Source organism: Vicugna pacos, unplaced genomic scaffold, assembly GCF_048564905.1.
Source record: "Vicugna pacos unplaced genomic scaffold, VicPac4 scaffold_184, whole genome shotgun sequence".
Lineage (NCBI taxonomy): Eukaryota > Metazoa > Chordata > Mammalia > Artiodactyla > Camelidae > Vicugna > Vicugna pacos.
Window position 1 is genome coordinate 125,321 of NW_027328863.1, and position 24,636 is coordinate 149,956.

At 45.1% G+C, this 24,636-nt stretch overlaps 1 protein-coding gene and 1 long non-coding RNA gene across 8 annotated transcripts; one reads left to right on the forward strand and one right to left on the reverse strand.

The window, feature by feature from the left end:
* Positions 1 to 1,558: 1,558 nt before the first annotated feature.
* Positions 1,559 to 8,176, reverse strand: LOC140695188 (uncharacterized). Its single transcript, XR_012070892.1, has 4 exons — positions 7,934 to 8,176; positions 6,738 to 6,869; positions 4,150 to 4,196; positions 1,559 to 2,488 (listed from the first exon to the last, which is right to left on the reverse strand). It is a non-coding gene; the product is annotated as an uncharacterized lncRNA (long non-coding RNA).
* LOC140685326 (doublesex- and mab-3-related transcription factor C2-like) lies at positions 2,629 to 24,361 on the forward strand. Of its 7 annotated transcripts, XM_072958050.1 has the most exons (8): positions 8,340 to 8,385; positions 11,113 to 11,203; positions 11,523 to 11,580; positions 20,330 to 20,548; positions 20,636 to 20,793; positions 21,430 to 21,566; positions 22,684 to 22,831; positions 23,813 to 24,361. In XM_072958050.1, exons 4-8 carry the CDS (start codon positions 20,334 to 20,336, stop codon positions 23,926 to 23,928), a joined length of 774 nt encoding a protein of 257 aa, XP_072814151.1. In that variant the 5' UTR covers positions 8,340 to 8,385; positions 11,113 to 11,203; positions 11,523 to 11,580; positions 20,330 to 20,333; the 3' UTR covers positions 23,929 to 24,361. The 7 variants fall into 7 exon arrangements, with proteins under 7 accessions (XP_072814153.1, XP_072814151.1, XP_072814154.1 ...); XM_072958053.1 differs by lacking the exon at positions 11,523 to 11,580; XM_072958052.1 differs by lacking the exons at positions 8,340 to 8,385; positions 11,113 to 11,203; positions 11,523 to 11,580 and adding an exon at positions 2,629 to 2,720.
* Positions 24,362 to 24,636: the final 275 nt, after the last annotated feature.

The following is a 24,636-nucleotide window of genomic DNA, read 5'->3' on the forward strand; positions in this document are numbered from 1 at the left end:
ATTCATTTAAAAAGCATTTTATCTTTGGGGAGTTCATTAAACTCATTGCCAAAGATTTTGTGCAATAGAAACACAAGTAGGTAAAGAGGCTGGAGGAATAACTCTCCCAGACTTCAGACAGTACTATAGAGCTACAGTCATCAAGACAGCATGGTATTGGTACCAAAACAGACATATGGACCAATGGAACAGAATAGAGAGCCCAGAAATGAACCCACAAACCTTTGGTCAACTAATCTTCGACAAAGGAGGCAAGAATATACAATGGAATAAAGACAGTCTCTCCAGCAAATGGTGTTGGGAAAACTGGACAGCAGCATGTAAAACAATGAAGCTAGAACACACCCTTACACCATACACAAAAATCAACTCAAAATGGATTAAAGATTTAAACATAAGACAAGAGACAATAAACCTCCTAGAGGAAAACATAGGCAAAACATTATCTGACATACATTTCAAAAATTTTCTCCTAGAAGAAATAAAAGCAAGAATAAACAAATGGGACCTAATGAAACTTACAAGCTTCTGCAGAGCAAAGGAAACCAGAAATAAAACAAGAAGAAAACCTACGGAATGGGAGAAAATTTTTGCAAGTGACACCGACAAAGGCTTGATCTCCAAAATATATAAGCAGCTCATACAACTCAATAAGAAAAAAAAAAAACCAATCCAAAAATGGGCAGAAGACCTAAACAAGCAATTCTCCAAGGAAGACATACAAATGATCAAAAAGCACATGAAAAAATGTTCAGTATCACTAATTATCAGAGAAATGCAAATCAAAACTACAATGAGGTATCACCTCACACCAGTCAGAATGGCCGTCATTCAAAAATCCAAAAATGACAAATGCTGGAGAGGCTGTGGAGAAAGGGGAACCCTCCTACACTGCTGGTGGGAATGCAGTTTGGTGCAGCCACTGTGGAAAACAGTGTGGAGATTCCTCAAAAGACTAGGAATACACTTACCATATGACCCAGGAATCCCACTCCTGGGCTTGTATCCAGAAGGAAGCCTCCTTCAAAATGACACCTGCACCCCAATGTTCATAGCAGCACTATTTACAATAGCCAAGACATGGAAACAGCCTAAATGTCCATCAACAGGTGAGTGGATAAAGAAGAAGTGGTATATTTATACAATGGAATACTACTCAGCCATAAAAACCGACAACATAATGCCATTTGCAGCAACATGGATGCTCCTGGAGAATGTCATTCTAAGTGAAGTAAGCCAGAAAGAGAAAGAAAAATACCATATGAGATCGCTCGTATGTGGAATCTAAAAAACAAACAAACAACAAACAAAAACAAAGCATAAATACAGGACAGAAATAGACTCACAGACAGAGAATACAGACTTGTGGTTACCAGGGGGGTGGAGGGTGGGAAGGGATAGACTGGGATTTCAAAATTGTAGAATAGATAAACAAGATTACACTGTATAGCACAGGGAAATATACACAAAATGTTATGATAACTCACAGAGAAAAAAAATGTGACGATGAGTGTGTATATGTCCATGAATGACTGAAAAATTGTGCTGAACCCTGGAATTTGACACAACATTGTAAAATGATTATAAATCAATAAAAAATGTTTAAAAAAAAAAGAGACACAAGTAGGTGTCCAATAGCAATCTCAAGTTCTTTGTATTCCTGTGGGGCTCTCAAAGGAAACAAGAAAGATGAAAGTCCTGGAGTTTGTGGCCAAAATGAATGATTCCCAACCTAGATCCTCTTTATGGTAGTAAATGAGGCATTGAAAGGAGGGGAGGAAACATTCCATGCCAGAGATGCAGCTGCTGCTGCGATGTGACAAGTGCTAGTGTTAGTGCCAGTTCAGTTCCAGTGCCTGTGCCATGGCTGAAGAAAGCATTGTAACTAAGCAGGACTCTATTGTCATCATTGGTGACCATCTGGTATTTGTAATGGTGTTTGTTAACTGCTTAACTGTATAATGGTTTAAAGGGTTTTTCTCATGCTCTTGCTCACTAGTGTTGGGCTGGAGAGGAGGAAGGCTTGGGTGGCCTGCCCAACCCCCTCATGATCTGTGTACAGGGATCATGCTCAGTGCTCTGCTTTTGTCCCCAGTGCCCTGCTCCTGAACCCAGTGCCCTGCTATTGACCCCAGTGCCCTCCTCTTGACCCCGACACCTCAGAGACGACAGCTGGGTGTTTCGTACATCTTGTTCATAACTTGCCCCAACTGTGCATGTCTGCAGTTGTTTTTGGCCCTTTCAGTTTTCTTGTATCCTGTTGTTCCAGCCGCAGGTCTCAGCCTGCAGCAGGAGGTCCCAGGCCTCAGCCTTCTTAAAAGGCTGAAAGCATTTATCGACATGACTTTAAACTACCTGTTTTTCTCTAGAGCTCTTTTCCACAGACCCCTTTCCTATGCATCCTTTGTTCTAGGTACAAGAATATTAGAAAAGTCCTAAAGCCAGAGGTGAACTTCATATCCAGCAGAGGGAAGGGAGGTCACTGCATCTGCAGAAAAAAAGAACAACTTTGCAACATTTTGTTACCCTGTATATAATCTCTATGGAAACTAGCTCCACCTCTTGAACTCTTGAACTTTTACTGTAAACCCCCTTGACTTCTCTCCCTAGCAGGCTCACAATCTTGGAGGCATTAGCCCAATGTGACCTCCTTTGCCTGGCAAAGAAGTAAAGCTACCATTTCTACTTCATTCAAAACTCTGTCCTCAAGTCTCAATTTGGTAAGTGGCGTACGCATGTCGAGTTTTGGGAACAGCATAAGACCGGAACTAGTGCAAATGCCAGTGCCAGGGTTGGAGCCATGGCCAGAGCAAGTACCAATACCAGGAATGGTGCCAGTGCTGGTGCCAGTCTTAGGCTAGTGTCAGGCTTCCTCCTGCCACTGAGGAAGGCTGAGGCTGAGTCTTCACTTTGTTTTGTTGTGGGTTGTCAAAGGGGCCCTGTACCAGTGGGCACTGGGGCTTTGAGTTATAAAGCGTGGAGGTGTAGAGTGGGATTAGGGAGAACATATGCCCATGGTATTTGTATTCCAGTTCTATTTGTGTTTCTTGGTGATTTAGCTTTCAATTTGTATATTGGAAAGTTTTGTTTGCTTTAATTAACTTTTTTTCTAATAATTAGTAATTTATAGGAATAAATAAGTTAAAACTAAATGATAACAGCATTATATAGAAATTGAGACAAAAGACACCATTCTTTTAAAATCCTTGATTCTACAGACATTTGGTTAAATATTTCAGTTGAACCTCTACATGTTTTATTGTTATTTATTCAGTTTTAGAATAAGAGATTTGCTATTTCATGAAAATTGAGATACGATATCATTTTGTCAGGTACATATTATAAAACATTGGAATAAACTGTTTTCTGAAAATTAAAAAAACTACCAGTAAAATGATTCCCTCCTACAAATATAAAAAGATAAGGTAAAAATTTGTTCAGTATCTATTATACACAGATATGGCTGATATATTTGCTTGTATTTGCTTAGTTCTTCAGAGAGTAAGGGGAAATAGAAATTTAATAAATTCCTTGCTCATTGACTCATTTGTTCAACATACATTTATTAACCACCTACTATATGTATGAGGCACTATGCCAGATACTGAGGTACAAGAATGTGCCAGACTTGTCCTCTGTCTCAGATCTGAGAGTCTAGATGTAACTGTCATGTGAGTAAATCAGCCAGACATGGTGGTTCAATGTAATAACTGCTAGAATGAGGATAAGAACTAGGTGCTATGAAAACTTAAAGGAGGGACAGCTAACCCTGGGTGGTGGGCATCTTGGAACAAGGAGGGCTTCCTTGCAGAGAAATGTCATCTGAGATCTGAAGATCTAGAGGGGTAGTAAGTACAAGGGCCTTTTGACAGAGTATTGTGGACATTTGAAGAATTCCATGTTCTTCAGTGGAACCGGAAGGTTAGAATTTGGGGAAACTGGTGAGAGAAAAACTTGGGGTGGAAAATGACTTTTTGCAAAGCAGCTGCTCTTAGGTCTTGGATGAGTCAGAGAAGACTCCATCTGTGGCAGATCTGTAAACTGTCCTGGACTCCTGTCCCTGTGCAGTTTTCTGCAGTGCATATACCAGGTACTTTATATTCATCACCTCTAAGGAGTGATGGAGGAAGGGGTAAGTGTTGCACTCACCTGAGTTGATTCCCAGAAGCCACTTAGCCGACGTTCTCCCCTGTAGCCTGAGAGAGCCAGAACTCATTGTGTTATAAAAGCATTGGTATAAACAGTTAGGTTTCAAAAAAGCAAACAGATGTTAGGATGTACAAGTGGTCCTGTTTATGTGGAGGGAAAGCTGTTTGCAGGGGTGAGAGATAAGTCTAAATTAGCTTTGGACTGAAGCCAGGAAGAGCCTTGATGGCCAAACTGAGGAACCCAAACTGAATTTGGTGGTCCCAGAAAGTTACAGAGATTTTTTGAGCAGGGGAGGGATCTGATGAAAACACAACCTTACCAAAACTACAGGGGCCAGAACTAGCTTATTTTTTAAAGGACCAGTATTCTCCATGTCTTAGAATGGCCCTGGTGGGGATAATGATGATAATCATTTGGCTAGAATTACTTTCAATTTTAGAGATAGATAGATATGCATTTTTTTGTTGTTACAGTATACTTGATTTACAATGTGTTAGTTTCTGGTGTACAGCATAATGATTCAGGTATACATAATATGGAATCTTAAAATGACACAAATGAACTTATTTACAAAACGGAAACAGACTGAGACATAGCAAACAAACGTGGTTACCAAAGGGAGAAGGAGGGGTAGAAATAAATTAGGAGTTTGGGATATGAATGTTTTATCTCCCTACCTGTTAACCTTGGGAATCTTTTTGTGCCTCCAGACACAAACCCCATGGGATACTGGCACCAGTTTTCTCAAAGCGTGCTCTAGGATATGTAGGGTCCAGGAAATATTACACTGTAACTCCTCACTCACATTCTTTTATCTGCTGGTATCAAGGAAATGCTGGGAGGTAGTGGGAAAGATATTATAATATGGGAATGTGCAATCTGAGAGGAATAGAGGAAGTGTTTTTGAAGGGCTCTATCTTCATCTGGGGTGGGGATATTTGGAGGCTGATTATATGTACATCAATCTAAGGCCTTTATTTAGGATTCCAAGTCACTCCCTCCCCATTTGAAGGCCACCTCTAGTATCAGATAGAAGGGTGTATATTTTCCTCACCCTTACATTGAATTTTTACATTGTTATGCTCAAAGGGCATAACAAGGTACTTGTGGAAAAAAATCTTTGCCTATAGGCCATTGTCCTAACAGGTATTTAGGAACAGGCATTACTGTGCTGTGTCTAGGACCACGTATGTGGGTACAAGCCTGTGGATATATCTCAAACTCCTCCCCATCTCTGAAAGCAAACCCCTCCCAACAAAATTAATGCCTTTCAGAGGAGATGTGAAAAAGATACTGCTATGGAAAAACCACCAAACATTCCTAGAGTTATTTTTGTCTTAATGAGAAAGAAAGAGGAGAAAGCAAGAGAATGTAGCAGCAGTAAGAATGGGTTAGCCTTTTATGGGAGTGGATTCTGTAGAGTATATTCTCCCCTGGGTAGGCTGAGACATTAGATCTGCCCTCCCTACAAAGCTGAGGGCCCTACTGTGGAGGCTCCAGTAGGATTCAGCTCCCTATACAATGAAGAAAGAGATTAATTTCATTTGATGGAGGGCTCTATGAGGGCCCTCATGAATTATTTTGTATCTGAAAGGCCCACCATTTGTCAGCCAACACTAAAGCCCCTTCACACCTGCCTCCTCCCAGGCATGGAGGGAATAAGGTACATAAGACTACTCCCTTTTACCCACAGAGGACTGTGCCTATTTTAACCCCCCACGACAAGTTATTTTGGAAGAACGGACTGTGATAGCGGGCCTCCTGGGCAGGCAGAAGAACTCTGTAATCAAGAGTCAGGAGATTTGGGGGCCTGGACCAGACACATCCCTGACTGTGACTTTGGCCAAGTAACCTATTCTCTCCTGGCCGCTTCTCTAAAACCAAAATAAGGGTGCTGACTCTCACTTCACAGAGTTGGGGCAGGTGGAGTTCTTTGACTCCAGCTGGGTTAAACAGGAAGGAGATGTGCTATACATCCAGCAATCATTTCGGCAGCACATAGTCCTCCTCACTGCAAGCTCCCAGTTATTGCTAGCGTCCTCATGATTTTCGTGCGTATGGCTGCTGGTGTGGGTCGGGAGGACAAATGAGGTCCAAGGCCAATCCCAAAGGGCCTGACCCCAAGGAAACTGCTGTGTCAGCTCTGGGCCCGATTGGACACCTGCTGCTCTGTGGAAGGGGCATCCCACTTAATCCTCACAGCCCTTCTGGGAGGCAGAAGCTGTTATTCCCTTGAGTCTCTGGACTCATCCCCCCAAAAGTCCTTCTCAGCCCTTCAGGAATGCTGTGGAGATTGATGACATAAGGCTGACAGCACTGGGACACATGAGAAGGCACTGAGAGTGATACAAGTCCAACCCAGTTCACTCAACTGCAGAAAAAACAGAGCTGTTTCTAGTCCATTGAGGTCAATGGTAACTGTTACTGCTATTCATGATTAAATGCCCAATGGAACACACTTATTTTATGGGTTATCATGAATGTAAAAAAACTAAATAAATGAAACAGCATATGTAACCACTCCCCAGGTGGCATAGAATTTTGTTCATTTCCTTGTCATCGCAAGCATATTTCAAGTTGCTTCTTACCACCCCATTGGCACTATGAATTTTAGCAGTCCAAGTCCAAACTTGATGTCTTCGGCCACCTGCTGAATTGGGCTTCTCCACTTGTGATCCCTATCTTGGTGAATGATAACTTCAGGCCACAGGTCACTCGAGCTAGAAATTAGGGTGTCATTTTTGGCTCCACTTTGCCCCTCTGCCCTGGATGACCCCCAACCTAAGACCATCTATCTTATGTAAGACATCTCTCAAGTCATGCCACTTCCCTCCACCCCCTTTTCCACTACTTGTTAGCACACATTTAAAAACACACAAGTGAGTGGGTGCAATTTCTCTGTCTGCTTGTCTTTTGTCTGTGGTTAAGACCAAGACAGTCTACAGATGGATAGTGACGAGCAAAATCGACTGACAGGGTCGTGGAGACAAGCAAAGCCTAGCTGGACCCCCACTGAGAAGATCTCAGTCCATTTCCTCACAATGGAGTCACAGAGAAACCAAGTCCCTCTTTATAACCACCCCAGGAAGGATGGGTCAGCTTTTTGTGGTTGTGGACCTCAAGAGTGTGCTCTCCCTTGGGAAGGCTGAAAGACTGCCCAAAGATGCCTGCCCTGGGAAGCTGAGGGCCACACACTGGAGGTCCCAGAGAGATGCAGCTCTCCCCATACAGTAAGGGAACAGAAGATTAATGGGATTGCATGGGGATGCCTATGAGGCCCACTCACTTATTATTCTGTGCCTGAAAGGCCCACCATTAGGTTCTATCTTTTGCATGAGGCCCGTGGTTTTCAGACCATGCTCAGGAGTGCCCTGGAGGTCTGTGGGAGTGCCTCAGGGAGCAACTGGTGAAGAGTACAGCAGATGGCATTCTTTTCCCCATTAGATTACCACCATCATTCTATTAGTATGAATAATTCCCCAGTGCAGTGTGGTGAGGGATGAGATCGGACAGGGAGCAGTGGCAACTGTCTCTAGGAGATCTTGTTGCTTAGGAACACTGACCCCCTTAGTATTTTAGCTCTGTTGGGTGTAGGACAGCAAGTACAGAATCCCTCTCCCTAGAAGGATGAGCTGTGACACAGCATATCGGGACTCATGGCTCCTAGCTGGGGGCAATGGTGCATAGTAATGGAAGGGCGCTTGCCTCAGATCTGCCAGGGACCAAATCCTGGCTCTGACCCCTGCGAGTCATGTGACCTCAGAATGGCGCTCATACCACTCACCTCGTTTTGGATGACCGGAGAATAAAATGAACACGTGTGAAGCCCCTGTCAGACAGCAAGCTGTGTACTGTTTGGCAGAGTTGAGGACAAATGTTGCCACCTTCCTAAGGTGGCCCAGGATTCACTGGGATGTAGCACCAGAGAGAATAAGGGTGGATGGGGCAAAGAAAACATGCCTAATCTCTTGCACACTCGCAGGCTCCCATGGTCAGCTGTTCTTCACCATAAGAGCAGAGAGGTCCTGCTGGCCCTACTCCCTCTCCTGAGGAACTGTCCACTGTCTTCATCTACCTAAGCCGTCCCCTAGGTTGCGGGGATTGTGACATGATGCATTTGGGCGTGGGTGTGGGGATGTAAGGAGGAGCACTCAGAACTTGGGCTCAGTCATATTTCAGAAACAGAGATGGAAAACTGATGACCCAAGCCTTTCCCTGTCTGTCCACTTCTTCTGCGTAAGTTCCCTGTGTGCTCTGACTGGGCACCCCTCTTGAGATGCACAAGTTCACTAGTTCCTAGTCATGGCTGTCAGTAGAGGGAGGCATATTTGATGCTTTCTGGCTGATTCTGAGCCCTCCACAATCTGAGAAGGATCAGAAGGTTTGAGGATGCACACAGCTCAGACAATGTGACTTACCGAAAACCCAAGCAATCACTTCCAGAAGTGCCCAGCCCAAAGGGGAGGAAGGGCTTGCCCAAGGTCAGCCAGAAGGATTATGTTTCTCCCAGGCAGGGAGAACAGGGATGTAAATGGGGAGGCATACGGGGAACAGCCTGTGAGTCTGGGGCTGGCAGAGGAAACTGTCTCCCGCTGTGAGACTGCAGAATCCAAAGGCCTGTACAAAGTGGGAGGGGAGGCAGGTAAGGCCATGTGGTGCATCCGAGCCAAGAGGGGCTGAGGTGGGTGATGGCAGCCTGAGGTCAAATCAACAGCAGAAGTGTTCCTTTCAGGAGATGATGTGTAGTGCTGTGTCTGGGTGTCAGTCAGCAATTGGCAGGTAAGTGGGCAGATGGTTCTGAGCCTAAAGGGCTTAAAAAATGTTAGGGTCAGATTTGAGAAACCTGGACAGGGTGGGGTTGTTTAGAGGTGTGTAACAGAGGTGAGGACTCCTTCATGCCAAGTCCTGCTACATTCAATCCCACCTCTGCCACCTGGGTCTCAAGTGTGGCTGCTGAGCTATGCCCCATGTTTACCCACCAGATTGCACCCTATAATGCCTTGTTTCCACAAATACTCACACCCTAAACACACACATACACAAACACACACACACACAAACACATGCGTGGACAGACATTTTCTGTAATCCTCAGTCCTGTCCAGGGACTGATGTGAGCGGTGACAGCAGCTACAAAGGAGTGAAAGCCCAGCAAGCTCCCTAGACCCTGGGAGTTGGAGCTTCTCTCCTCTTTTGGACAGGGCACAGACCCGGGATGTGAGATTCCAGCCCCTTTTGGAGAAGCAGGGATGTGGAACTGAGCATACTCACTGAGTTAGGGCCCAACTTAGGAAAACAAGGCCATGTGGGGAAAGAAATGGGTGACTCCTAGGAGATGAACAGCTTCCTCTGTTCTGTACCTGTGGGTTCCACCTTGGCTGCTCTCCAGGATGGAGGAAAAGGGCTATAAAACGGCTATCTATGGGACTCCCAAATGTCGTTTCTACCAGAACCCTACCCACCTGGGGTTCATTAGTCTTAAAGACATGTGACCTCTGAGTAACTAAAGGTCAGTTAGTTCACACAGCAGGTGCTGTCCAAGCACTTTTTCTCTATTGGTATTGAATAGGGGACTATGTGACTTAGGGGAAAAGAATATTTTGGTGGGTGTCAGTTAGGCTCTTTGATATTGAAGAGTACATCCTGTATCTTTGTCCATTGCTGGGTGATCTTTGGTGTTGCAACATCTCAGGGCCTTCACGTGCTGCTGGGGAAAAAGGACAAGCATAGTCCAACCCCCAGGATAGACTTCCCCTGCTGATATTATGTTGCAGTACATATCAAGGTCGCCTCAGGAAGGAAAAAAAAATCCCTCATCTTACAAAAATGAATAGTCTGTAGACCATGTTGCCTATTGGAGGGTCCCTGTCTTCCGGTCGGGGTGGGGGTACTTAGCAGCTAACTCTCTGTATAGAGGTCTAAGAGTTTTTCTTAGTATCCATTCTTTTTCCATGTATCCCTCCCCACCCCCTTCCATATAAACACTGCCCAGTGGTTCTCAGATATGATGACTCGGTGTTGGGGGGAAGAGAGATGTTATTCCCCTCTCATTCCTGCAGACACTTCTCCCATCAGGGTCAGACCCGTCTGCTGCAGAAAATTCACTCTTCATTGGCTGAAGTTTATTGCAGCCATGACGGAGGAATACGCCGCCCTTCCCCAAGAAGGAAGGTGTACAGCCTTAGAGGGCTACGGGAGAAGCTACCTCCCTCCCTCCACCATCCCACCACCACCACCACCGCCACCACAACTGACAACCCCCCATTCACCTGAGGCTGGTGTCAGTGTTGAAAACTACATTGTTGAAAAGTTGAAGCAAAAACAGTGGAGTGTGCCAGCATTTATTTCAGGCCCAGAGACTGAGAAACGGGAAAGCAGAGGACAGGTAGCAGCAGAGGGGGCTTGATCACCATTCATGGGTGTGTGCCTCTGAGTCCTGAGGTCTCTGCTTCTGAGTGTCTAGTATCCTTCCTTACAAAGGAAATCAGTGGCAACTGGACCCTTGGGAACCCTGGAGGGAATCAGGCCTGGCCTGGGGACTCTCTGGGTGGAAAGGGAAGGAAAGGCATGTTGGCTCGGCTGTGAGCAGTGAGAGAGGCAGAGGCTGGCTCTGAGCTCTCACCTGAAGGACTTGGTGAAACATACATACCAGGGCTCTGGAACTGGCTCCTCCAAGACCCTCGGGGGCCAGCAGGCTCCCTGGGCAAGCTTGTGCCATTGGATGGGTTCTCCATGCTGTTGACAAAAAATGAATTCCTCAGTGTCTTTAAGCTGGCCTTTCACTTTCTCCAAAATAGAGGTGGGGTGGGGGGGAAGGGGAGGGGGGAGAGAGAGAGAGAGAGAAGAGAAGAGAAGAGAAGAGAAGAGAAGAGAAGAGAATAGCCTCATCCTAATGGTCCCTGCCTTCCCTGACAGTCATTACCTCATTCAACAAGTAGTATATACATCCTGGTTCTGTTCCAGGTGCTGAGGATACAGCAGTGACCTCTACAGACCACATCCTTGCCTCTGGGGCTGATATCCTATGACAATGGAGGGAAATCAGGCTCACCAGGTCAGGAGGTGGAAGGAAGGGAGTGAAGATTATGCTTCTGTGAGGCTGTGCTGTGCTGGTAGTGACCAAAGGACTTCCTTGAGGAGTCCAGCTGAGCTCCTCACTCTGCTGGATGCAAAGTGGCTGAGGGCCTGGTCCCTCCATGCACCATTAGCCCCTCTGGCCCCGCCCTGTATTTCCTCCCTCCTGCAGCCCAGTGCACTGTGCTCAAGCAGTGGATACATTTCTGGTATGTGACATCCCCTCTGTTCCTCTGTCTCTTTCTCCCACTCTTCCCCTCTCTCTGTCCCTTTCTTCTTTCCTCTGAACCTCCCAGCAGGCTTAAGCCAGGTTTCTGATTGCGGAACCAAAAAACAGCAGAGGTGTTCAGGCAGATGGTGAGTTCTCATTTCGTGGGGATGTCATAGGCAAGAGTGTTTGTGTGGGCCCTACCCACATTCAGATTCCTAGGATCATGTACCTTAAAGCCCTGGGGAGGTGTATGGGTCCAAATGGGTTATCAAAGCAAGGAGGGTGAGCTGGGTGATGGCATCCGCAGCCCAAATCAACAGCAGAGGTTTTCCTCTCAGGGGGCTACGTGAGATGCCACGTCTGGGAGACAGTCGGGGTCCGATGGGTAGAGGACAGGTGGCTTGGGGCCTGGAGGGCTTGGAAAATGTGCGGGAGCAAGGGGAAGGGCCTGGGCTGGGCTAAGTTGAAATCAGAACAACTGAGGTGAGAGCTCCTGTGGGAGGACTGAGAAGCGGCAGCCGCCCAGCCTTGAGAGTTGGAATAGGGTCTTGGAGATTTCCCAGAGAAGGCATGCCTGAAATGAGTGAGGAAAGAAGTTGGCCAGGAAATAGAGGAAGGGGAGAGCTTTGCAAGCAGATGCCCAAGACGAGAAAGTGCGTTTTTGCATCTGAAAATAACTATACCCAGGTTTCTGTCCTAGGGGTTAAGTAGAAGTCAAGATCAGTCATGAGGCTTTGTTACAGGAGTAGAAAATGGTGCTGCACAGAGGGATTGAAACCTGGATTTTGAGAAGCAAAACTATTTGTATTTTGTTTTAATTTTGATAACGGTCCATGGATTATTTTTCCTTTGTGATTCGTACTTTTTGAACGAAAATAAGATATCTTTGCCTAACCTCATGACTCAAAGTTTTCTCCCATATTTTCTTGCAGGTGTTCAATTTTATAATTTATATGTAGCTCTCTTATTTATTTTGAGGGGTTTTTAATTGCATATAATGTGAGATATTAACATTTGTTTCTGGTTTCTTTTTCCATATAGAGATCCACTTTCTCCAGCTTTATTAGTTACATATTTGTTTATTTAATTATCTTAGCACCTTTGTCACAAATCTACTAACCATATTTTTGCGTAAGTCTATTTTATCCATTGATCCATATGTCTATTTTTATGGTAATACCACATTGTCATGACCACTATACCTTTATTTGAAGTCAAGGAATTTGGTAGTGTAAGTCCTCCATCTTTGTTCTTTTCCAAATGACTTTGGCTATTCTATGTCATTTACATTTATATATATGTTTTAGAAATACCTTTTCGGGGGGAAGAGGGCATAGCTCAACTAGTAGAGTGCATGCTTTGCATGCACAATGTCCTGGGTTCAATCTCCAGTACCTCCTTAAAAAAAAACCTAATTAGCTCCCCTCCATGCCAAAATAAAAATGAATACTACAATAATTAATAAATAAATAAAATATTTTTAAAAAGAAATAGCTTTCCATTTTAATTATGATTATGGCAAATCCACAGATGAATTACTAGAGAGTTGACATCTTTTTTTTTACAATTTTTTATTGAGTTATAGTCATTTTACAATGTTGTGTCAAATTCCAGCGTAGAGCACGATTTTCCAGTTATACATGAACATACATATATTCATTGTCACATTTTTTTTGCTGTGAGCTACCACAAGATCTTGTGTATATTTCCCTGTGCTATACAGTATAATCTTGCTTATCTGTTCTACATTTTGAAATCCCAATCTGTCCCTTCCCACCCCCTGGCCCCTAGGCAACCACAAGTTTGTATTCTATGTCTGTTTCTGTTTTGTATTTATGGGTTTTTTTTGTTTGTTTGTTTTTAGATTCCACATATGAGCGATCTAGTATGGTATTTTTCCTTCTCCTTCTTGCTTAATTCACTTAGAATGACATTCTCCAGGAACATCCATGTTGCTGCAAATGGCGTTATGTTGTTGGTTTTTATGGCTGAATACTATTCCATTGTATAAATATACCACCACTTCTTTATCCAGTCATCTGTTGATGGACATTTAGGCTGTTTCCATGTCTTGGCTATTGCAAACAGTGCTGCTATGAACATTGGGGTGCAGGTGTCATTTTGAAGGAGGCTTCCTTCTGGATATACGCCCAGGAGCGGGATTCCTGGTTCATATGGTAAGTCTATCCCTAGTCTTCTGAGAACTCTCCATACTGTTTTCCACAGTGGCTGCACCAAACTGCATTCCCACCAGCAGTGTAGGAGGGTTCCCTTTTCTCCACAGCCTCTCCAACATTTGTCATTTGTGGACTTTTGAACGATGGCCATTCTGACTGGTGTGAAGTGATACCTCACTGTAGTTTTGATTTGCGTTTCTCTGATAATTAGTGATACTGAGCATTTTTTCACGTGCCTATCAATCATTTGTATTTCTTCCTTGGAGAATTGCTTGTTTAGGTCTTCTGCCCATTTTTGGATTGGGTTGTTTGTTTCTTTCTTATTATGTCTTATGAGCTGCTTATATATTCTGGAGATCAAGCCTTTGTCGGTTTCATCGTTTGCAAAAATTTTCTCCCATTCCATAGGTTGTCGTTTTGTTTTGCTTATGGTTTCCTTTGCTGTGCAGAAGCTTGTAAGCTTCATTAGGTCCCATTTGCTTATTCTTGCTTTTATTTCTATTTCCTGGGTAGACTGCCCTAGGAGAACACTTTTGAGATGTATGTCAGATAATGTTTTCCCTATGTTTTCTTCTAGGAGGTTTATTGTATCTTGTCTTATGTTTAAGTATTTGATCCATTTTAAGTTTATATTTGTGTATGGTGTAAGGGAGTGTTCTAGCTTCATTGATTCACATGCTGCTGTCCAGTTTTCCCAACACCATTTGCTGAAGAGACTGTCTTTATTCCATTGTATATTCTTGCCTCCTTTGTCGAAGATTACTTGACCCAAAGTGTGTGGGTTCATTTCTGGGCTCTCCATTCTGTTCCATTGGTCTATATGTCTGTTTTTGTACCAATACCATGCTGTCTTGATGATTGTAGTCCTATGCTATTGTCTGAAATCTGGGAGAGTTATTCCTCCAGCCTCTTTCTTTCTCTTCAGTAATGCTTTAGCAATTCTAGGTCTTTGATGGTTCCATATAAATTTTATTATGATTTGTTCTAGTTCTGTGAAATATGTCCTGGGTAATTGGATAGGGATTGCATTAAATCTGTAGATTGCCTTGGGCAGTGTGACCATTTTAACAATGTTGATTCTTCTAATCCAGGAGCATGGGATGTCTTTCCATTTTTTAAAGTCTTCTTTAATTTCCTTCAACCATGATTTATAGTTTTCCGTGTATAAGTCTTTCACCCCCTTGGTTAGATTATTTTTCCCAGGTATTTTACAACTTTGAGTGCTATTTTAAGGGGGATTGTTTCTTTACTTTCTTTTTCTGTTGATTCATTGTTAGTGTAAAGAAATGCCACTGATTTTTGAACGTTAATCTTGTAACCTGCTACCTTGCTGAATTCTTCAATTACTTCTAGTAGTTTTTGTGTGGACCTTTTAGGGTTTTCTGTATATAGTATCATGTCATCAGCATATAGTGACACTTTCACCTCTTCTTTTCCAATTTGAATCCCCTTTATTTCTCTCTCTTGCCTGATTGCTGTGGCTAGGACTTCCAGGACTACGTTGAATAAGAGTGGTGAGAGTGGGCAGCCTTGTCTTGTCCCAGATTTTAGTGGGAAGCTTTTGAGTTTTTCACCATTGAGTACTATGCTGGCTGTAGGTTTGTCATATATAGCTTTTATTATGTTGAGATATGTTCCCTCTATACCCACTTTGGTGAGAGTTTTTATCATAAATGGGTGTTGAATTTTATCAATTGTTTTGTCTGCATCTATTAAGATGATCATGTGGTTTGTGTCCTTTCTCTTGTTGATGTGATGTATTGCATTGTTTGATTTGCATATGTTGAACCACCCTTGTGTCCCTGGGATGAATCCCCCTTGATCATGATGTATAATCTTTTTTATGTGCTGTTGGATTCTATCAGCTTTTTTGCTGCTGCAGACACAACAACAGCAGCAACAACAGTAAGGGGGTGGGGTTGGGGGACTGGGATGCTCATCTTTACAGCAAAATGCCCACCAAGAAAAGTAGAAAGCAATGATAGAATTAGAGAAGCACCGTGTTTTCAATCACCAAAGTAATAATCAAATCAGTCCCAGACCCTGAATTAAAACTAAGGCCAAGTGAAAAATTTTTGGAGAACAGAATACCCACATGGTCTCAAAACATCATGCCACAGGCTGCTCATAAATCACAGAGGGACAGAGGTACCTTTACAATGGTGTGATCTGTCCAATAATGCCTTAAATAAGTGATCAAACTGAGTAATGCCAACAGCAGCACTGATGCACTAACAGCTAGACAAACTGATCTTAGGAGCCTCCAGATGCAATGAAGTGTGACCTACTCATTACCTATTTAATATTCTTGCCAAGACTATTACATCTAAAAACATAAATCTAGACAAGAGAAAAGTATCAGGCAAACACATATTGTGGGCACTTTATAAGCAAATGGGCCTAGGTTCTTGGAAAAAGTCATTGTCATGGAAGATTTAGGTGGAGGGGCTGTTTGGGACTGGAGAATACTAAAGAGAAAAGACAGCTGAATGCAATGTGTGATACTTGATTGGATTGTTCATCCTCAAAAGGATATTATTGGGACAATGGAGGAAATATGAATAAGGACCGTATATGAACTTAGATAATATTATCATGTCATTGTTAAATTTCTTCAATGTGATAATAGTACTGTGGTTAGACAGGAGCACATCCTAGTTCTTAGCAGATATATTCTGAAGTAATTGGATGAAGTGTTTGGAGCTGTTAAGCGGCTAAGCAAAAAAGAAGAAAAAAGAGAGACAGAGCAATGGGATAATACGAATCTAAGTAAAAGAATGTTCACTCTTAAACGTCGTGCGTTTTCAAAACAAAAGGTTGAGGAAAATGGGTTGCTCATATTTTAGAGTTATGCACTGAAATAGTTACGATAAAATAAGATGATTTCTGATGCTTTCTAGAAAATACTCTGGGAGGGGGAGGGTAAAAGGTATATATGAATTGAGATTGGCTATGAGTTGTTGATGGTTGCAATTGGGTGATGGATAATTGGAGGTTCCTGCACTATTCCCTTTTGCACAATGATTCTCAAGTGTGGTTCCCCACCACCAGCAGCTGCAACACCAGGGAACTTGTCAGAAAAGCAAACTCCGGGTCCCACCCCAGAATTTGTAATTTGAGACTACAGATGCAGTCTGTCTGAACAAGTCCTTTGGGTGCTCCTGGTGCAAGCTCATGCCCCAGGACCACCGTTCTACTGTAATGAACCTGGAGACTGCTTGCAAGTTTGTACACAAACTCCATTTGTATATGTTTGATATTTCCACAGTACATCTTTTTTTTTTTTCAAAAAAGCAAAGAAAACAGGCATCTCAGCTGTTTAGTGGTCAAGTTTTAATAAAAAGTTTCAAGACAGATCATCCTAATCTTATATGAACACTTCCAGAGGATAGCAAAGATCGACTTTTGCCCACCTCAGTCTATGAGAATAGAAAATCTTGACGCTGGAACCAGTAAAGATTTAATGAGAAAGAGAAACTTCAAGTCAATCTTGCTCATAAACAGAAGATTCAAAAATTTCTAAGCAAAACTTTAGCAAAGTGAAGCTGCCAGCATACACAAGAGATGATACACCATGACTAATTTACATCTATCCTAGGAGAGCAAAACTGGCTTAACACTAGAAAACCTATGGATGGAAGGGGACGTGAGAGGGGTTTGTGTGTTGCTAATATATTCTGCTGCTTGCTCTAGGTGCTAACAGAATGTGCATGTTTAGTGTTTGGAAACTCATTAAGATACACATTTATGATTTTTCCCTTTTTTGATTATAAGGTACATACTTCACTGAAGATTTTGAAGAAAGCTAGAAATGACACTTACTATATTAACAGATTAAATGAATAGAGTCTTGATCATTTCAGTAGAGGCCAAAAAAGTAAACTCCAATATCTATTCGTGATTTTTAAGACAACCATGTTAAACTAGAAATATTAAGAAAAATCCCTTAATCTGAAAAAGGGAAAGAAAGAAAAGAGAGTGAGAGAGGAAGACAGAAGAAATGAAAGAGAGAAGGAAGAAAAGAAGAAGAAAGGAAGGAAGGAAGGAAAGGAGAGAGAGAGAGAGAAGAAAGATAGAAAGGAAAGAGAAATAGAGAGAAAATTTAAAAAAAAATGAAATACCGCAAACCTATTTTAATAAAGAAATGTTGGCAGCACTCTATTTAATATTAGGAACAACCCAAAGATGCCCAATTTTGCCGTATCTGTTTGACCTTGTGGTGGATGCCTTAGCCAGCATAGGAAGAAACTTGTAAGTTGATTATCTTACTTCTGTTACTCACAGATTCATGGAAAACTGTGGAACCCCTGTAGACACATTATTAGACATTTCAGAGTTTAGCGTGGTGGCTGACGTTAAGGTCAATATATTTTTTAAAAGTCAAATGGATTTCCATAAATTAGATGCAAGTAGAAAGTGTCATTTTAAACAGGTATCAAGCACCAGAGCTGCAGCATTCTACAGTTTCTTGAGATAAACGCCATAAAAGATGTACAAGATCTGAACGTACGAAAGATAGAACTAAAGACTAAACTGAAAGATTCTAACGTTAAGGAAGGCCCACAAAAATAGAGCGCCATCCCATGTTGGTGACCAGGAAGGCTGGCTATCATGATAGTCAGTCCTCCCTTAACTGATCCACGGAGTCAATGAAAACGCAATTCAAATCGGCGGCAAATGAGTTTTCAGGGAACACGGCGTGCTGATCCCAACATTTATATTTTAGAGCTTAAGAAGGGCAAAAGGCGGAGACACGGCGAAGATGAGCCCGGAGATACTGAATAAGATGTGAGGACTTGCTCTACCAGAGATCAAGCTGTCTTACCAAGAGATAAAAATTAAGACAGTGTAGTATCGGCACAGGAATAGACCGACTGATCTGTGGAACAGAACAAGGAACTCAGAGACACACAAATAAAGACCGAAAGGACTCCAGACGCTGACAAATGTTCCCTGGGGCTGCAAAATCTGATTGTGAATTGAGAATCCCTGGTTTAGTAATAAGGATCGATCTTTAAAACACACCTTGAATTTTGTAAAAGTGAATTACAGGATACCAAAGACATGAGTTCAAAATGCATGCACACACAGTAGTTCACGTGCAAAGAGAAAATAGTTGGGGAAACAAGGCTCGCGAAGCACAAAGCTCCACGTCACTTCCAGAGTTAAATGGCCCGCCTCGTAGAGCGAGCTTGAGGAGAATTGAGAGGGAGTTGACGACAGGGGCGGGGCTCCAGTGTGTGACCTTTGGCAGAACTTGAAGATCATTGGTTGCTGGCCACAGTGGTGGGAGGTGAAAGGAAGAGCTGGAAGCTGATTGGCCTTTGAGGGAAGAGCGGGAAAGGGAGCGAGCGCTGGCTGTTCCCTCAGACCTCTTGTCCCAGACGATTGCTTCTGAGCTGCTGGAGGCTGGGGTAACCACAGACTGGCATCAGGAATACGACTCTCATTCTCCACCCCCCCCCCTTTCCTCCCTCTCTCCTGCTCTGGATCCTCAACCCTTTCTCCTCTCCTCCACCTCAACAGGGTACCTCATGCCCCATTCCGCCCTTTCCCCACCTCCCACCCCACACCTCCCACCTCCCACCTCCACCCCGTCCTTGGCAGAAGTCCTGTGGGAAGACCCCTTGCCCAGCCTCCTGACCTCTGGCCTCTGGCCCCTGGGGAAGGGCTTATGCCCCTGCCTTTGATTCTGAGGTGGGGGTGGCAGGGAGTGATTGGGAAGCCTGAGAGGAGGTAGTGCCCTGGGGAAGGGCTTATGCCCCTGCCTTTGATTCTGAGGTGGGGGTGGCAGGGAGTGATTGGGCAGCCTGAGAGGAGGTAGTGCCCTGTGGGTGTGGGGGGAGGGGAAGGGGTGCTCAAGCATCGTTGTTGAAGCTTGGAAAGGAGCATGGAAGGTTGTTGGGAGGCTGTGGAGGGAATGAGTGAGTTTGCATGAAAGCAGGGAGGGTGTTTTGGTGCAAGAGAACCGTTAGTGCAGTGAGGAGTAGGCTATTGACCAGATCGGGCAGATCAAGGTCCGGCATTCAGTAGAGGGCTCGGCAAACGTCGATTTGATAAATAATCAAGGGGATGAATGAAAATAATGATTGAAAGAAGGGCTTAGGAATCCAGCAGAATAATATGATTTCATGAGATGCAGAGGGGTTCAAGCTTAAAGAGGGAACGAGTGAATAATTAAGATTTGATGAGGTGCAAGAAAAAATCATCAGAATGGAACGTGAGGGGAAAATTGAATGTAGGGCATTCATGAGACTAATAATTGATTTGAGTGCAAGGGGCATAGAATCATGAGTAGGGAGTGAATGCAGAAGGTTAGGAAGACAACTGTGGAAGTGGATGCCAGGAATAATAGTTGGGCATAGCAGAGAACAGGATGATACACGAGAAGGGGCAGGAGTAATTGTTGAAGGGGACACGAGTGTGCATGTGTATGCCTGAGAAGGGGGGTGTCTCTGTGGAGTGAAGGTAAGCAAGGAGAATTATAATTGGATTGAAAGTATACAGGACCCATGCCCAGAGTTTCTTGGAACCAGCCTATATGTGACTGGCAAGGAGGCTACATGAGCAACGGGGGGTGGGGGGTGCAATCTCATTTCAGTGGTGAGCTGGTTGGAAGAAGAATCCTACCACCTCAGAGGGGGCTTCCCAAGGGCAGAGGAAATGCATTGGGGGTAGAGGATCATGTGGCTATCCTGACCTTCACTCTTTGCCCTAGAACCATGGATCCCAATGAAATGCCTGCCGTGTCCTGCTGTCCCCCCAACCCCATCACTGGGCTTGAGACCAGAGCCCCGTGGGGGATTGGATTTAGGTCTATAAGAGCTATACGTCGCTGTGTCCGCTACTGGAAGCATGGCATCACGGACCAAGTCAAGGACCCAGGGCACCTCTGCCTCTTCCAGGCCTGCAAGCGTCGCAAGTGTTCCCGCTTCTCGTGAGTGTGACATCTGACAAGGGGAGGGGAGGGGGCCTCCTCTAAAGGTGACTGACTTTGAACCTGCAATCCACCCCATCACTTTAGGGAACACTGCAGCATCTTGCCTGCTGAGCATGCCTTGAAGAGGGAGCTGGCGCCACACCAAAGGGGGCCCCTGACTCGAAGTCAGCTAAGGAGACTGAGCACCCTTCCGAAAGCTCAGAGCCATGTCGAGAAGGAGGCCATTCAAGAAGGAGTCATCAGTGAGTGTCTCTGGCCAGGGAGGGAGTCTGAGTTTGGCTGTAGGGAGCATGAGTAGTTCTGTCACCAGGCCTGCCACCCAATGTTGATGTGGCCTTGGGTAAATTACTCTTTGGGCCTTAGCTTCCCCAACTATAAAATGTCATCAATATTATCTACCAAGTCTTGGTGGGAAGGAGAGATCTAGGGGGGCGGTCAAAAGTGTCCACAGTGAGATGAGACTTGAGATCAAGAGTGAGGTGGAGTCGGGTGGGGTCAGGGGGAAAGGCTCGTCTAAGCTGTCATCAGTGTCTCACAGCTGGGAAGGAGAATGTCATGTCCCGGCTTGAGGCCCACCCCTGTGCAGCCAGTGAGGGAGGCTCCCACATCAGCCACTACCCAGACCCCTTCCTCTGTGTCCTGAAGGCCTGCATACCATCTCTAACCATACTGCAACTTGCCACGTGACCTTGGGGAAAAATAGTACTCTCTGGGCCTCAGTGTCCCCAGTCCCAAAATGAAGAGTAAGACTAGCTGGTGTTCAAGTTCTTCTCAGCTCTGCCATTCTGGGCCCCTATCCTCATCCCCAAACATGCCCACATCTCCTGTCCATGGCCGGCTTGGTTCCTGACTCCAACCTGCACTCTCTGCTCCTGCAGGCAAGCTGCCAAGGAGCTCTGCTGATCGGTCAAGCCACGGAATCTTTGTCTCTGTCCTGGACTCCAGCACCCTTGATGAAGCAACTAACAATTTCTCTTTTGAAGAATTCCCACAGGCCCCCTGCCTTGCCCAGCAGGTGAGTAGAGTGGGATGAACCATGGAGCTGGTTGGACACTGTGTTACTTCTGGGTGCCCAACCTTGTGCTTAAGGCCATGGGAGCTAGAAGGAGGAGGCGGAGGCAGTGCGCTGGAGGCAGAGGAGGAGGAGGAGGAGGAGGAGGAGGAGGAGGAGGAGGAAGAGAAGGAGAAGGTTGGTTGTCAGACTAACGGGCAAAAGCAGGGCTCTCTCAGCTTTGCCATTTCCTATTTGTGAGACTTTGGACAAGTGACTTTATATTTCTGAGCCTCTATTTCCCTACCAGTGTACTGAGAGGGGACAATATTCTGCACCTTTGACAAGGGGACTAGCACATGGCCTGCCACATAGCAGGCCTTTGATAACTGGAGGCCGTTATTCCAGATGAAACAGATCGATGGGATACAAGGCCCTATTGAGAAGGGGCAGCCGTGATGGTGAGGGCCACAGAGGCCTAGGCGAGTGTCTAAAGGTCATTAGAGAAAGCTTCCTGGGGATGAGCCAAGCTGACCCCTCAAGTCCCATGAGGATTGGGGAATTCGGAGGAGAGAATCAGCCCCTGGACAGGGACAGTAATCACGTCTCTCCAGGTGCCTTGTAGATTAAGACACAGACACCTGTCGTTTCCCATAATCTTCACTGTTGCTCTGGGAGTTTTGAAAAGGCTGGCAGGAATCAGTGTCACAGGAAAGATATAGAAAAAAGATTAGAAAAGAAAACAGGCTGAGTGGAGGAAGAGACTTGTCTAAGCCACAACGACTAATGGTCTGTAGGCATTCAGACTCCCACATCCAGATTTTGCAAAATCCTACCCCTCTCTGTCTACTTGTAGTACATGTCTGCCAGAGGATTAAATCCCTTGGCCTCTCCTTCCCTTTTTTCCTAGATGCTCAGCTCTGATCCTCCAGCCCTGTGCCACCTGTAACCCTCTTCTACTGCTGCCACAGAGACTGGGGAAATAGTGGGGTCCGGAGCCCCGGCAGGGGCCAAGCTTAGTGACTGAAAAGAAGCAGAAGGCCTTGGGGTGGGTGGGGCCTTCCGTGGAACTGGGGGACGAAGGGGCACAGGAGAGGTGAGGGTTCCCAGCTCCCATTCTCTCACATCCTTTCCTTTGCAGGCTCCCAAAGCTTGTGACCAGGCCTCGGTTTCTGCCTCCTTAGAGTGGCAGCGGAAGCTAGAAGCGGCTGAGGCTCTGCTGGCTCTGAGAGAATCTTGCCAGGCCCCTTCTAGCTCCATCTCCCTGCTCCAGCCTTGCACTGTGCCAGGTAGCCCGGTCTTTGAAAGGAGAACACGGGGTGGGGGATTTTTTGGAAATGGGAGGGCGTTGTGGTAAGCAGGGCCTAACAGGGAAGTCAGGGTCGGAGGGAGGGTGGGAAGTTGAACCTCCCTGGGCCCAGGCACCCAGGCTCCTCAGTCTGATGCTTGAGGTGGCAGCCGATGGTTGTTCAGTGAATCATCGTTTTGTCGAGCTTTGTGCTCAGCAGCAAATGTCCAGGGCCCTGATGTCAAGAAATGAGGAAACGGAGGCCCTGAGAGTGGCAGAGACTTGCCCTAGGGCATGAAGCATACCAAGTGGAAGAACCAGGTCTCCTGACTCCCAGCCCAGAGCCTTCGTCCCAGACCCCTGCAATCTGCTGTGATCTGGGGAGGACACACATAGGTGATAAGAGCCTAGTCTGGGAGGAGATCTGTTCCCTGCCTTCAGGGAGTTTCCAGTATAGATGTGGAGCCCGGATGCCTTCACAAGTTATGTTTTGTGGCTAAATCTCAACAATGAGCCTGGAGAGGAAGGACTGGAGGAGAAATAGACACCTGGGGAGGCTGAGAGGGAAGTATAGGCACTACCAGACCAAAGTGGTGGATGGGGTACGGTGTGTGAGTGAAGCAGCAACCCTGGAGGAATGGCTGGAACAGAGGGGATGAGGGTGGAGAGGCCACACAACACAGAGGTCTAGCATGCCAGGCTTAGGAGGTTAGACCAGCAGCTGTGGGTGATGGGGAGCCAGGGAATGTCTGAGCTAGGGAGGAGCATGTTCAAAGACCCTGGGCTTGACAAAAAAGAAATACGGTGGCGGTGATGGAGGGATTGGAGGAGGCAAGACTTGAGATGGGCAAATCAGCAAGGAAGCGTTCTGTGCAATATAGCCCAGGTGGCAAAGCCTTGATTGGGTGGAACGAAAAAGAAGGGAGAGCTGGGAGGGGAAATGGATGTGACCTGGCTCTGACCCCATCGTTTCTGTCTACAGCTCCTGCCGGAGATAGAGGACTTCAGCCTCCTCCCCCCAACCCTCTCCAACCCAAGCCGGCCAGCTCTGTTTCTGTGCCTATTGGACACCTGGGGTGCATCCCCCTCTCAAACTAGGAGCCTAGAGAAGGAGAACTCACTAGAATACTGCCTATTGATGCATTTGCAAAATGTTTAATGTCCAAAATTCTTAGCATCTTTTCTTTAAACCTTTAGGAGCTCTTATAAGCTTTCAGACCCTTTTCATTATATGGGGCAATTCCTTGACTGAGGGTGGATATCCTTGTACCTCCATCCTTTACCCTGTTGGATCCCGGGGCCTTTTAATGTCTCTTATAAAAACAGGGTTGTGCAATCTAAGCCGATCAGTCTCTAAATAGGGTTCTGTGTGAGTTCATATGTTCATCTGCCAGAGTTTTTATTTGACTCATGATTGCGAACATACTAGTGCACTCATGTACTTATCCACGCATGTGAAAATCTGAAGATGGTTCCATTTTGTGTCTAGGTTTGTGTCTGTGAACAAATAATAAACCCTTGTTGCAAGGCACTGAGATATAGGAGTTGTTTGTTACGGCAGTATAACCTAGACTATCCTGACTCTAACAGACATGTTCAATTCACTTTTCAAAGTGAGAATCACTTTACTCAATAACTGGGATTCCTTAACATGGCTAGATAAGAAAATGGTAGAGAGAAAAGGGTAGGAGACTTATTTCATCCAGCAGGTAAGTGCCTACCCTCTGCCTGTGGTCCAGAGGGCCACAAATTGACATGTCTGCAGGATCAAGCAGATTATATAAATGAGTAGAGCAGGCCAGATGA

Bases quoted from the DNA above. Each gene is read 5' to 3' on its own strand.
- LOC140685326 (XM_072958048.1), top strand. From the start codon at position 8,348: ATGACCCAAGCCTTTCCCTGTCTGTCCACTTCTTCTGC. The intron at 20,549-20,635 runs GTGAGTGTGACA...CCATCACTTTAG, and splicing joins CGCAAGTGTTCCCGCTTCTC to GGAACACTGCAGCATCTTGC. The intron at 21,567-22,683 runs GTGAGTAGAGTG...TTTCCTTTGCAG, and splicing joins CCCCCTGCCTTGCCCAGCAG to GCTCCCAAAGCTTGTGACCA.